General features: G+C 45.1%; 1 protein-coding gene across 1 annotated transcript in view; it reads left to right on the plus strand.

Annotated features, from left to right (window-relative positions):
* The window catches only part of BACE2 (beta-secretase 2), a 340766-nt gene extending 328495 nt beyond the window's left edge, over nt 1-12271 (plus strand). Inside the window, exon 9 of the mRNA XM_086935433.1 lies at nt 10574-12271. Within this exon, the coding sequence (XP_086791559.1) occupies nt 10574-10815 (242 nt within the window). The 3' untranslated portion in view covers nt 10816-12271. The remainder of the gene's footprint in view (nt 1-10573) is intronic.
* The last annotated feature ends 1484 nt before the right edge of the window (nt 12272-13755 follow it).

A 13755-nucleotide genomic window follows, 5' to 3' on the forward strand; every position in this document is an offset into this window, starting at 1 on the left:
CAATAAGCTCTTCAGTGAATTTCGTAGAGGGCCCTGGGGGTCTGTAAATAAAAAGGCCAGAAAGAGTGCAATGGGGACTTGTGGAGATTTTGAAGCGAGCGCATTCGCTGTCCGCAATACTTTCCTTTTGGAAGGAGCAAGTAAAGGAGGATCTATGGATGGCTGCAATGCCACCTCCTCTTGAGTCTCTATTGATGCAAGTCATAGAGAACCCGTCCGGTATAGCTAGATTGGGGATGCTAGTTAGGTCGTCTTTAAGCCAGGTTTCACACAGAAACATATCTGGGTTCTCATCCATTAAGAGCGTTCTTACCTCCGCATGGTGTTTGACCAGGGATCTGACGTTCAGCTGCATGATGGTAAGTGACATTTCCTTTCTTTTGTTCTCTTTGTGGCTGATAGGACGTGGGTCAGGTATGACCAGATTACAGTTTTTGCAGTGGAGGGCGGTACGGCCCATGCATCCCTCTGTATTGTTACATCTAGGGCCAGGGTTGAGCGACCTCAGCATCTTGCTGTCATATACGTATGATTTTTGGGCAGGGGTTCTGGCGAGAGGCGAGGACTTGGCGAGGACGGGCGCAGACGGGCTTGCCTTAGGCGCTCCCGCTGCGCTCGTCCGCTGCGCTTCCTGTGTAAGCACATTTGTAGGTCGAGGGAGTGGGGGTGTGGCCTCCAGTGGGCGTGGTCACCGCGCACGCCGCAGGTGATGGCGGCTGTGAGCGAGGAGCTGGGGGGCAGCGAGCAGCTATCACGATCAGCTGAGCGCTGAAGCGCTAACAAGTAAGAGCGAGAGAGCGCTGAAATTAGGGCTTCATAAGTGAGTTTTAAAATACAATTTTTAGTAAGTGACACCACACAAAAAGCGAGCGTGGTGCATGAACAGTTGTTTTTTTTAAAAGCAAAGCAAATGAGTACCTCCAGCCCCGGCTTCCGCCTCAGGACTGGGTGAAGGGTTGCTACCTGACCGCTAGAAGTCAGCGGTTAAGTAGTACAAGAAGGGGGCGTGGCCTCCAGTGGGCGTGGTCACCCCGCACGCCGCAGGAGATTCAGAAGGGCCTTGCCTTGCGGGCTGAGGATGCAGAAGGGCGTGCTCGAAGAAACAACCTACGGTTTGTGGGATTTCCGGAGGGTTGTGGGAAGGGCGATATGGAAGCCTTTCTGACCCGTTGGTTGGAGGGGTGGCTCCCTCCGGAGTCCCTTTCGTGCGGCTTTATTATTGAGCGCGCGCACCGAGCACTGATCCAAAAGCCGCCGGTGGGAGCTCGCACTCGGCCGGTGATAGCCAAGTTGCTCAATTACCATGATCGTGACACGATATGCGACAAGCGCGCACAAAGGAGCCGCTATTATTATTTGACAACCACAAAATCTTAATATTTCCGGACTACACCAGGCTGGTACTGCAACAACACCAGTCCTTTACCGCGGCCAAGGCACGACTAAGGGGCCTAAATATTCAGTATGCTTTGCTGTACCCGGCCCGTCTGCGGGTGGTCTTTCAATCCCGGACCCAGTTCTTTAATACTCCGGAAGAAGTTTTTGCCTGGACAGATGAGACAGTCCGGATCAGAGTAAATACTCCTCTGGGTCGAGACTCTGACTCATCCTCCACTGCGGTGCCCCCACTTGGACCCCCCGGCGATCGCGATGCAGGAGCAATTGGAGATCAAGGAATAAGAAGAACCCTCCTCCTGACGATGGGGCGGCGGAGGACACAAACTACAGACTCTCAAAATCTGGAATCATGAGCTCCAAAAGTGTGTGACGGCATTCAGACAAGGGCCCAGAGAGGGGACTGGACGCCTCCTGGGCAAAGATGACTTTTGTAAAGTATTACCTAAGACTCCTGATGAATAAGTAATTTTGGGACTATGGGACGCGGGTTGGGGGACGACAAAGGGAGGGCGGACACAACCCCTCAGTTCAGAGGAGTTTGTTAGTGGGGGTTAAGTTGGGACTAAGTGGGTAGTTCATGGGGATCCATTGGGATAATGGGTCTCTCACCTCCTGTTGGGGGCCGGAGACTATCTATACAGCGACAGGTACTTCAATGTTGCTGAGGTATGAGGTGGGGGAGTTTTGGGGGTAGTTGGGAACGGGGAGGTAGCGGGGGGATTAGTTGGGGGTAAGTTGGGGAGGGGAAGGGGAAGGGGGGAGTTGCTTTCATCTGCACAGTGTTCTTTCAGGTCCTATGGAAACATGGTATGTGTGTGTGGTCTCTGACACCTGGGCCATTCCTCTTTCTACTTATAGATGGCGGTTGATACTACCGAGACAGGCCCTCAGAGGGCATTGATGGTGTTGTGAGCTGGAATGTACGGGGAATGCTAGATAGGATAAAGCGGGGTGCAGTCCTGCGACAGGGTAAGAAGGAGAAAACTGATGTGTTACTGCTACAGGAGACTCACCTCATGGGTACCAAGACTCTTAGTCTACAGCGCTATGGATATCAGCAGGTATTTCATGCTGTTTTTGTGAGGGGATCTTGGGGAGTGGCTGTACTAGTACACCGCAGACTGTCCTATGTTCATGAGGCTCAGTGGGTGGATGCACAGGGCAGATACGTATTTGTTCAGGGCAAGATAGGCACTGAGGCGGTAGTCTTCGGTAGTGTATATGCCCCACCTCCACTACAAGGTGCTCTTATTGAAAAGTTGTTTGCTATATGGGCCGAGATACCACAAGCTCTGGCAGTAGTGGGTGGTGATTGGAACGATGTGATGGATGTACGAATGGATCGCCACAGGCTGGGGGGGGGTGGGGGGTAACGTGCCCACAGACGCACCCACTAAGTTGAATGGCATGGTGAGAGGGATGGGATGGGTTGACGCATGGCGACACCAACACACCCAAAGTCGTAAATTTACATATGTCTCAGCAGTACACGGATCCTTCTCCAGGATCGATTACTTATTTGTCCCCCACTCCTGGGTTGGGAGGGTGCACTCCACCTCTATCCCGCCGCGCGGCCTGTCGGATCACTCCCCAATTGCGACTGACTTACTTCTTGATAAAAGACGACAGCCATTCCGATGGCGCCTCTCCACATGGCACTTGCAATTAGACACCTACCGGACGCACATGAGGGAGGCCATTGCTCTCTACTGGAGCGATAATGATAGGTCTGACACTGACGACATGACCCTATGGGAGGCCCTGAAACCCACACTCCGCGGGGTAGACATCGCTTGGTGTGCGGCTGCCCGTAAGACCCGTAGAGAGGACATAGTGAAGGCTGCAGAACGGGTCAGAGACCAGGAAGGAAAATGTAATACTGGAGGGGGTGTGGAAGACGTGGGTCAGCTGCTGCTGATGCAGCAATCGTATGCCTCCTTGCTGTTAGATGAGGCTAAACAGCTGTGGCTGGCGACTCAGAGTAGGATCTATCAATGGTGCGATAAATCTAGTTCGATGTTATATAGACTTTGCCAGATCACTTTTCATGCGCAGTCCTAACCGTGCCTTCGTGATAGTGAGGGAACGACCATGATGGCCCCGGCGGCCCTAGCGGCCAACTTCGCACAATATTATGCCGACCAAATTGCCCCCCGAGAGTTCCTCCCGGCAGAAGATGTTGACAAAGTCCTTGCTGACCTCCCGCCACAGGCGATCTCAGATGAGGGGCGTGCCCGCTTGGCACTCCCCTTGTCAGTGGAGGAGCTAGACACAGCCCTCGGAGAATTAAATGTTGGCAAAGCCCCCGGACCCAACAGGTTCCCTTGTGAATTTTTAAAGAAATTTCACCTCCAATTAGGAACATACTACAGAAGAGAGCTGGAGGCGTCGGAGAGTGTGGCCGACTCCTGAAGGATTGGCGACACGCTGAAATAGTGGTCTTCTGTAAGCCGGGGAGGTCCCCTGAATATCATGAGTCCTACAGACCAATATCATTATTAAACACCAAAGCGAAAATATTGGAGAAAGCACTGACCAACCGTCTACTCCCGTACATTACAGACCTGATCCACCCGGACCTGCCGGATTTATGCCCCACAGAGCAACAAGACACAATATTCGACGCGCACAAGTGGCGGTCGAGGCAGCTCGAGCAGCGGAGATTCCCGCGGCGCTTCTACTGGCCGATATAGATAGGGCCTTCGACTCAGTGAGCTGGGTTTACCTCCGTGCACTCTTGTCCCGCCTAAATCTCGGGCCCCACTTCCTATCATATTTGCAGCTATTATATACGGACCTAACGGCGTCGGTGAGAGTGGCTGGGGCGGTGTCTGACCCTTTCCCTATAGGACGGAACACTAGACAGGGATGTCCCCTGTCGCCATACTTGTTCGCCCTGGCCATGGAACCGCTGGCGGCGTGGGTGCGAGTGGATGCACAGATGCGAGGTATCGAATGGGAGGAGGGGCCTACCGATAGAATTGCACTCTATGCGGACGACGTTTTGTTTTTCCTTACGGACCTGAATAGATCTGGCCCGCGGGTCCTTGACATTATACGAATATTCGGGGAGGTTTCGGGCCTCCACTTGAATTTACGAAAATCTGTGCTGGGCAAACGCCGGGGCCTGGGCGGCCACATTGCGGGAGGTGACGGGAGGCCTTAAATACCTAGGTGTTTTCCTAACAGACCTGCGTGGGATCTCCTGGACACGCAACGTGGGATCGGGTCCGATCTGACATGGCCACATGATCCCGCATGCCCTTAAATGTTTATGGCCGATCGGCCATATTTAAAATGGTGGCCCTCCCACATTTATTATGTCCGCTGCAAAATCACCCATACCCTATTCCACCGCAGTGGTTCAAGCAGGTGAACTCGGCACTCGGTCAGTTTCTCTGGGCGAGGGGGTGTGGCAAGAGTTGCACTTCGCACATGCTTCCTCTCTATGTATTGTGGCGGTTTGGCGACGTCGGTAATTTTGTCCTACTATCAAGCCTCTCATTTATTGATACTGAATGAGTGGTGGTATGGAGACCGGGGCGACCTGACCTATGCCCTTGAGACATCTAATGGACCCTGACACGCTGCACACCATACTCTACTCGACAACTAAGAGAAAGAGGCTCCCAGTGGTTACTCAAATAGTGTTTCACATATGGCGCGGAGCACTTCGCCGCATGGGGTGGTGGAACAGACTAACGAGGGAAACCCCATTGTGGCAGAACGAACTATTGCCGGCATTGGCGGCCCTGCAAGGGTTCCGAGGCTGGGACACAATTGGTATATCAACCCTAGGCCACGTCGTCAAGGGCACGACCCTCAAGTCTTTCCAGGAGTTGCGGGTGGAATTTGACATGCCCCAGACCCAATTCTTTAGATACTTACAATTCCGTCATGCTATCACACCCACCCTGAACGGCCTAGACTCACTGCCTGAATTTAGCCCACTGGAGGCTAAGGTATTTATGGGGGAATTCGAAAGTAAGAAAATATCTAATATTTACCAAACACTAGTCACACACTGCTCCTCTTCCCTAGATAACCTACGGACTAAATGGGAGAGCGATGTTGGGGCGCTGGAGGAGGAAGACTGGAGAGAAGCGCGTGAGGCTCCGAGAGGAGCGGCAACTGCGGTACACCTGCGATTCATTCAGTTCAAATATCTGCATAGAGCCTACTATACAAGGGAACGGCTGTGGAAGGCAGGCATGATTGCGTCCCCTGATTGTTTGCGATGTGGTCGAGAGGTGGGAACATTTATACATACGGTATGGTTGTGCGACGGACTGAGAAGGTTTTAGTCGGGTGTGTGGGACTGTCTGTTCGAAGTGTTGGGCTGGGAGCTCCCCCGCTCGCCACATTTGGGGCTCCTCCATGTCTTGGAACAAGTGGGGGGGAATATTTACAAACGTCATTTGCTGCTTTTGGGCCTCACAGTGGCTAAGAGACGTGGCCAGAGCCTGGAAAGACCCCAGGGCCCCCCTGGTGGGAGTCTGGAAAAGAGGTCTGGATTTTTACATGGGTCTGGAATGCCCGATATTTGAGGCCAGGGGCTGTCCCCGGAAACATTATAAGATTTGGAAGAGGTGGGCAGTTCATAGAGGACTATGGCTCGAACCGCCAGCGCGTGATGAAGCTGAAGAAAGACAATTTAGTGACATGATTTTTTAATATATATAGACTAGATGCTGTGCAGGGGGCGGGGACGGAAAGGTGCAGGGAGGGGGGATGTTGGAACGTTACTTTATTATTTTTATTCCGCATACAAGAAAACACTGTTGTTTGAATTGTCTCAATGTGATTATTCCACTAATGCTCACAGCTTCTCCGGTGTCCGGGGAGCTGTGCTGGTCAGACATCTTTTCAACAACATAATAAAATTTTGTTCTGGAAGAAAAAAAAATGTCTCGATCTCCCTTGACTTGAATGTTGGGATTGCGCTCCCTTGCAAAAAGTTGATGACAGTCTTGGTATTAATATCTTTGGTAACACCAATATCCGGCCACCTGGATAACCTGTCCATGGCCACTAGTAGGTACTTGCTGGATGCACCTATATAACAGTATAAAGGCTGTTCATGAGCATGAGTGTAGAAATTGTATATCATAGAAGAAAAGTACATAGGTGAAGTAAATCTAATGGTATTAAGGTAAAGATGTTAAAGTTTCTTCCTATTCACATGGGGAATGTCCAGTCATCGCCAATGTAAAGTTGATGATGTAGTTGCCAACAATCCCAAAGAAAGAAATGCAAGGTATCAGATGTTGAGCTTCAAACGAGATTTATTCCACAAGAAAATCTCCAGTCACAGCTATGACCAAGTTTCCCCTAGTAAATGCCTCTCATAGTTTCCACAATCAAGAGTAAGCATTCTTTATGGTACATAACACTTGGGGGTTGTGGGGTGCGGAGGGACGGAACAGGAGGAAAATAAGGGAAGAACATACCATGTGGGCATGTAAAAAGGACTACAGGAAGTAACTACACACTACCACATAATGCACCTACATAATCTGGTGTATTCTTTGGTGGGTCTGTGGAATCAAGGCGAAGGCCTGCCACTTCGATGCACATCAGAGTTGAGGACAGGGAGAAAACAAGGAAAGAGATAATGCTCAGATCATTTACTGCTAACCTTCATCAATCCAGTTCCCCCCTCAGTTATTTTAGCTCTCACAAACCACCCTCTCCTTCAGTGGCTTCATTGTCAAACAGAGAGCTAGGAAAAGAAATGCAGGAGAAGTTAAGGGAGGAGTTTGACTTTTTTTCCTGAGGATAAGATGTGGTTACTCATTCACCTTTATGGTTGGGCGAGATAGACCTATGTGAGGGTTGGAAGGGACGAGGGAAATCAGAATTATGAAGTTCACCTGGAGTAAACCAAAACAGTAGCCTTTTTAAAATTGTTTATAGGAAAGTATGACTTTATTATTTAAAATAAGGCTCAGTATTTCTTTAACAAATTGAATCCATGTTATGGTAATCAAACTAAATAATTTCTATAGACATGTCTATCCTTCCATGCAGATAATAGTTTATTCAATATCACACATACAGCAAAATATTTTTGAGCATCAGTTTTGGTAAAAAGTGTTCAAACAGAGGCAATACAGAGAACAGCAATTTTTGCTGAAGTTTTAACTTTTTGGTAATTCAAGTTTATGTACTTTGCAGCCCACAATGGGTTTCAATAATTGTTGTTTCCATAACCTAGGTTTCTCATAGGATATTTGTGTGATAGTCCCAGGTAAAGGCTTGGAATTATGCTTAGATGATAGAATGAAGGTGATCCAGGCAATCGTGAGGAACTGAAGGCCATCACTGATTAACTTCTGGCAAATGTAGCATTTATTTTCCACCTTATCCTCCAGGCATAGGTTTCATCTTCAGTACACCACCTACCCCTTGGTTGCCACGGTAATGGTTCCTGAGATGCAGGGTGCAAGGGACCCTACGGTGTAAGTGTCTTTTGCACCTGAACTGGCCCTGATGTACCCCACCCCACGCCCAACAAAAAAGTATGACGTGGCAAAATCTGAGGTTTTAGCAAGGATCGCTCCCTGTAGCTTGTTCTGCAGCACAAGTCCAAGAACAGCAGTACCACCTGAAGGCATGACTTAGCATATCAATTCTCTTGGAAAATTTATTTTTCCAAAGAGGTTGCCAGCATGAGAACTATTCTTACTAAGCTGTTCTCCAAGGATAACTGGTCTCTGTCAACTTCTCTAGTTTTTGCCAGACTAACATATTGTGGAAGCTCAGTCTCTCAGAAGAGGGTAGTGAGAAAAAAGCAGATGGAGAGCCTCCTTGCAATATGTCCTTAGTGAGATCTTCGGGGTTACTCCCAGATGACTAATGGACAATAGTACATTTTTGCAAACAATTTCAAGGTTTGGTGAGGGTCGCCACATTTTATGACCAGACACAGCTGGGTCCTCTTGTTAAAGCCACACAAAGGCTGGAATTTCCAGCCTCTGTGTACATCAGCCATAGAGGCCATTTTGAAGTAGCCCATTGATCCAGAACAATGGCTTATTCAAGTTGCACCTATCTTACTGCATGCTGCAGTGATTGTGTGCAGTTCTACTCCTTCCTTAACTTTTGGGAAATTAAACTCTAACAAGAGGGCCTAAATACTATCAATGCACTTGGTTGGGTACCTCTAGTTGGCACCACCAGGATGAGGAGGGCTGAAATATTTTACAGAAATGAGTATTGAAGATAGCCCTTGCTCTGAGGGGGTCAAGGAGTATATTTCTTTTAGGTTTCATCCCGGTAAACAAAGGCCATAGTATGTGCACTGCTGCTAGACCCCAATGAGCAAACAACTGCCTCAAAAGAATTATGCACACCCTTGTTCCAGTGTTGACAGGATATTAACTGGTATCCCTGGACAGGGAGGATGCCTTTTTTCATTTACAGATCTTAAAAGTACGACTTCATGTTCAATGTAAGCATGAACCCCGGCCAGCTCCATGTGCTATTCCTTTGCTTGAAGTTGACTTTCCAGACTGTTAATGAAATGCGAACACGAGTTCGCCACCTAGCAGAACATCTATCTTTCTGTTCTTTATTGACTGGTGAGGTCACGATCTCATCTAAAAAATCTGGTGGATTATCAAAGCACCACAGATGTGCTTCATACTCCTAGGATTGCAATAAAAGCAAAGAACCTACATCCAACCAAAAAAAGAAATCTTAACTTGATACCACTCCTAAATTCTGAAGCAATGGTGATGTGCCCAAAGGATAGACCATCTGTGGCACCTTTCTGAGCAAAGCAGTAGCTCTAACGTTTGATGGTTTTTAGGACTACCTCTGAGAAGGTAGGGATCATGTGGAGGAGTTTTAACTGTAGGGTATTAGTCTGAGAAAGAATGTACTATACAATTCTTCCACCCAACTCTGAATAGCTTGCAATACAAGTCCAACAATTAGCCAGTCATTTTATGTTTTCCAGTGGAATTTCAGGCATGTTTTCTCCAAATATACCATTTGAGAGTTAACACTTGGCAGTCATTAAGTCTCCCATCTTGCTGTTCTCACACGTTTAGTGGAATAGAGGTGTGCAGTGTTTCATGTACTTTATGGTGATCACTCATGCTAGGGAATCCGCATAAAAAGAGACGCTTTCGCTGGATGTTTGATAACTGGATTGTACAAACATTGATTTGGTAGTTTTAGTTTATTTTGATTAAGACCGTTTTGCTGAAAATGTGTCATTGATACTTGATATGGTGATCGAAGTTGTATGTAAGTGATCCTGTTGCATGCAGGTTACTCTACTTCTTAACACTTTGTGTGGAAATGTAGCACTTCTTTCAGGCAATTTCTTAGCCATTTGCTTATTGCGTTAGTTGTCTGTGTTCTATTTGGCGACGATCACATTTGCAACCATTTTTGTGACTGCCTTTACTGGTACGCTTTTGCTAAAACTAACCTTGTATCAATTTCCTGCCATATATAAGTATTTATGTTAAAGTAATAAAGTGCCCATTATAATCTATTTGATCTTTGACCTAAACTAAATGGATGTCACAAAAAATCTTAACTATTTGACTTTAGCAACACCCTCCCAGGAATTCTGCGTACAGGAACGCAAGATGACTCCTTCTAAAGTAACCCATGAATGTAATCTTGGGAAGTAGAAATTTGTATATATCGTAGCAGTCGATTCTGTAGCATTGCTCTCAACAGTTATTTTGACCAAAATGAGGCCCGTTTTAATTGGCCTTAAGCTTTAAAATTGCCAATTTGTCAAGGTTTGTTCCATTCCAAAAATTACAGCAACTTCCAAAAATTACAGCAACTGCAGGGACATTTGAGAAATAGTACAAGTTTGAAAAAGAGCATCAAACATATAGAAATGTAATAAGTTGACTGTAGTAGTAGAATTCGAGGAAAGTGTAGATGCACTATGTAATCTTATGTACATTTTGTCTGTTTCTGCTTCCTTGTTTTACTGTCCTTGCTTTCCATTTTTGTTCTATATGAACCGGAGTCTTAGAGGGCAAAATAATTTTAAGTAATGCATTAGTTTGCTTGGTTTATTAGTCGTGTATGATTGTTCTGTGCTTAACACTTATTAATTCATAATAAATTATTCATTTATTGATACATATTTTCATTTGAAGGCTTTAGTTCAAAATATATTTGATTTGTTCCTTTTCAGATGTAGGTGACAGCCATGTATCCGAGATTGCTGGTCCTTTCCCTACAACTGATTTTTCAAGCAGCTGTGTGTCTACAAACTTTTTTCGTGAACCCATCATGTGGATCGTCTCCTATGCCCTCATGGCAATGTGTGGAATCATTCTGCTCATACTAGTCATTCTGCTGCTTTTACCACGGCGACAACACCGTGCTGGTGAAGTGAACGATGCATCATCATTGGTACAGAATCGTTGGAAGTGAAGCTAATCTGTATTGAAGGAGCAGGTTACAATGACATCCCCAAACAACTAGGAAGAAGGACAACAACTGGAGCTCTTTAACACTATAAAATCTTTGTCTTTGTTTTGCTGCGGGATGGTCTCCAGTCTAACTGCACTCCACATCAAGACCTCTTTCTTGTAAATTTATGTGGAAACCTGATACTCTGATTCAAGTACAGCTAGTTTTCTATAACTTGACACCTTAGGCTTCCAAATGACAAGCATTCCAGTATCATGTAGAACCTATTATGAAAAGGTAGTTCTGAATTTGGAGTACCGCGTCTATACATACCTACCTCTGACATGCAATTGTGATTCTCTCAGAATTAATGTTCTTGATTTCTCCATTGGTATAGGCTGCCTTACACGAATACTTCCAAACATAGTGCTTGTCTTGGAAAGGATATTGACCAGAAAGTTTGTTCAACATTGTAATACTACCCCTATGTCTTACATTCTGTATTGTCTTACATTGTTCGTCAGTGCCAGAAGCAGAAGCAGCTGTGTTATTAAACATACCACAGGTTTTCATTCAATATAATCAGTTTGGAAAAAAAATTGTATAACCGGTATCAAGGAATTGGTCTCAAATCAAAAACTTCTAATGGAGTATTTCTTGCACTGTGTGTTCTTGGGTCTTGACATTCCCGTATGCAGTATAAGAAGGTATTCCAAGTGCTGCATGGAAGTGAATTGTGCTGAACAGAAAGCAACTATGACAACATGTTTCATGTAGACCAAAGTCTTACTTCTAATTGAGGACTCTGCCATGTTTGACGAAAATTCCCCTACGCAGTATGTTTACAAGGCAGTCTTACACTGGAACTTAGTTCATTTCCTGGGGGTTCTTGGCAAAATCCCCTGAGTTTTCTGTGCACTATTAATGATGAGCTTAGGCAAATGTGGATTTATTGGCGATCCAGGCTACTAAGTTCTAATGAGAGCCAATGTGTTATATCCTTTGTCTATGTAAATACGAGCTCAGGAAGTGCCTTTTACTTTAATAATAATAATATATAAAATTACAAACGTTTTCCGAAACGCATACTACAATGCGCATTCTGTGTGTTAACAGCACATGCACTGCACAGAGAGGAACAGCACACCCAGTAAATGGGTGTCGGCCATTTTGGAAAGATGTTTCAGCTTTGTCTGCTTAATAAAAGGGCTGTTGTAACTTTACGTCATTCAGTCTATCTGGACGTATATGAAGTCCAGTGAACTGAGAGGTGTGTGGGGGAGGAAGAGGATTCATCCCTGTATCTCCTTGCAACTCTTACAGATTTCCCTTATGAGTGTTATTTTGCATAGGAGTATTTGTATGTTAAAATAAATATTAGTAAGGTAATCATTGCTACATTGTTGCTCCAGTTCCTCCCAAATCTGTGAGGGTAGCTTTCTGCTTTGATGTTAATAAACCACCTGTCAAAGAACCACTTGAGGAAATACATTAGTGTTTTTTTGGTCTTATGACAATGTAATGCCACTGAATGGTAAATGGCATTTATTACCAGTTGTTGAGTGCATTTACACAAATTGTTTCTTTGTTTTAGGAGTAGCAATTCCATCCAAAAGTTCGCTTGGACACCTTGCCTAGATCTATTCAATTTTTTTAAAGGTAATGTTAAATAAAGATGGTCAGTTTTTATTCTGGATTTCAATGCACTCCCAACCCCCATCTGCCTCCAGCCTAGAAGCTTTTTAATAGCTTAGTTTGACCATTTTTCTTGCGGTTTTTTTCCCATGTTTAGTCGCTATCATTGTCAAATCGATTCAGAAACGTCAAGTCTAAACATGTAGTTGGGGAAAACTTGAGTGTGTTTGCAATATATTCTCTCAAGTTTACTTCTGGATAGTATTGTGCTCATAAAACCAAAGCCCATGCCTTTCCGAGGGGCATTATTTTTGATGGGCAGCGCATAACTCATATGAACTGAAAAAATATACTTGCTTCAACGTCTCAGCCTCCTTTCTAACAAATGTATATTTGGTTGAGATTCGTTCAGTCAGACGCCTGGGTCATATTCGGATAAGGAAGTATAACCGCCCAACTCCATCCCCCGACTTGCACTATTTCAGCAACTGTTGCAACCTGAAAATTACATTTTTTTTATTTTGCCAAACTAGTTTTGATGGTACTTGAATTATCATATATTTATTACCATCTACAATATGTCTTCCTATAGCCTCTTATCTATATGTCTAGGTACGCACTACATCCAGGAATAGGAGCACCAAATTGTGTGATCTGCAACCTTAAGAATTGCTACTCTGACCTGATATGAAACCTCTTGATTAATCAACATTTTCTATTAAGAACCTGAACACAAGAGAATGTTTATTTTTAGAACAAAATAGATTCAGTATCATCAAGCAAATCTAACATGTTTTTCTTGATGTAGAACCAATTAATTTGCTTCCTTTGTTCACCCCGCCCTCTGTGCCAAATTGCATTGGCCACACAATGATGTTGATTTTACCCAGATGCACAAGTTTAGACATCTAGAAATGGTGACAACAGGGTTCAGATAATGTCCTTTCCATCTCCGTTTGATTAGCAACAAACCCTGTTGGAGGGCTGCTGTCAACAGTGGTCTTTGAAGTAATGTTTTATTCAACATTTTGAATTGTTGCATATGAAAATTTTTACCTAGCACAGATGCCATGACAACCGCTGTGCTGTTTTTCCACGTTGAGAAGACTGCTTAAGTCCTCCTACAACTATTGAAAACAGCTTTTTATTTATTTTATTTTAAACAGACTGGTTGATGGCAGTCAGTGCTTTAGAAATAATAGTTATTAAACTTGTTGCCTTAGAACTTTAAAGTGTCCAGTCTGTCTCCATTGTTGTAATGACATGATTTAACAATGCTGTCATTTTCTTTGCATTTGGCTTTAAGAAGTATACTTTCACACAGAG

This window comes from Lissotriton vulgaris, chromosome 8 (genome assembly GCF_964263255.1).
Source record: "Lissotriton vulgaris chromosome 8, aLisVul1.2, whole genome shotgun sequence".
NCBI lineage: Eukaryota > Metazoa > Chordata > Amphibia > Caudata > Salamandridae > Lissotriton > Lissotriton vulgaris.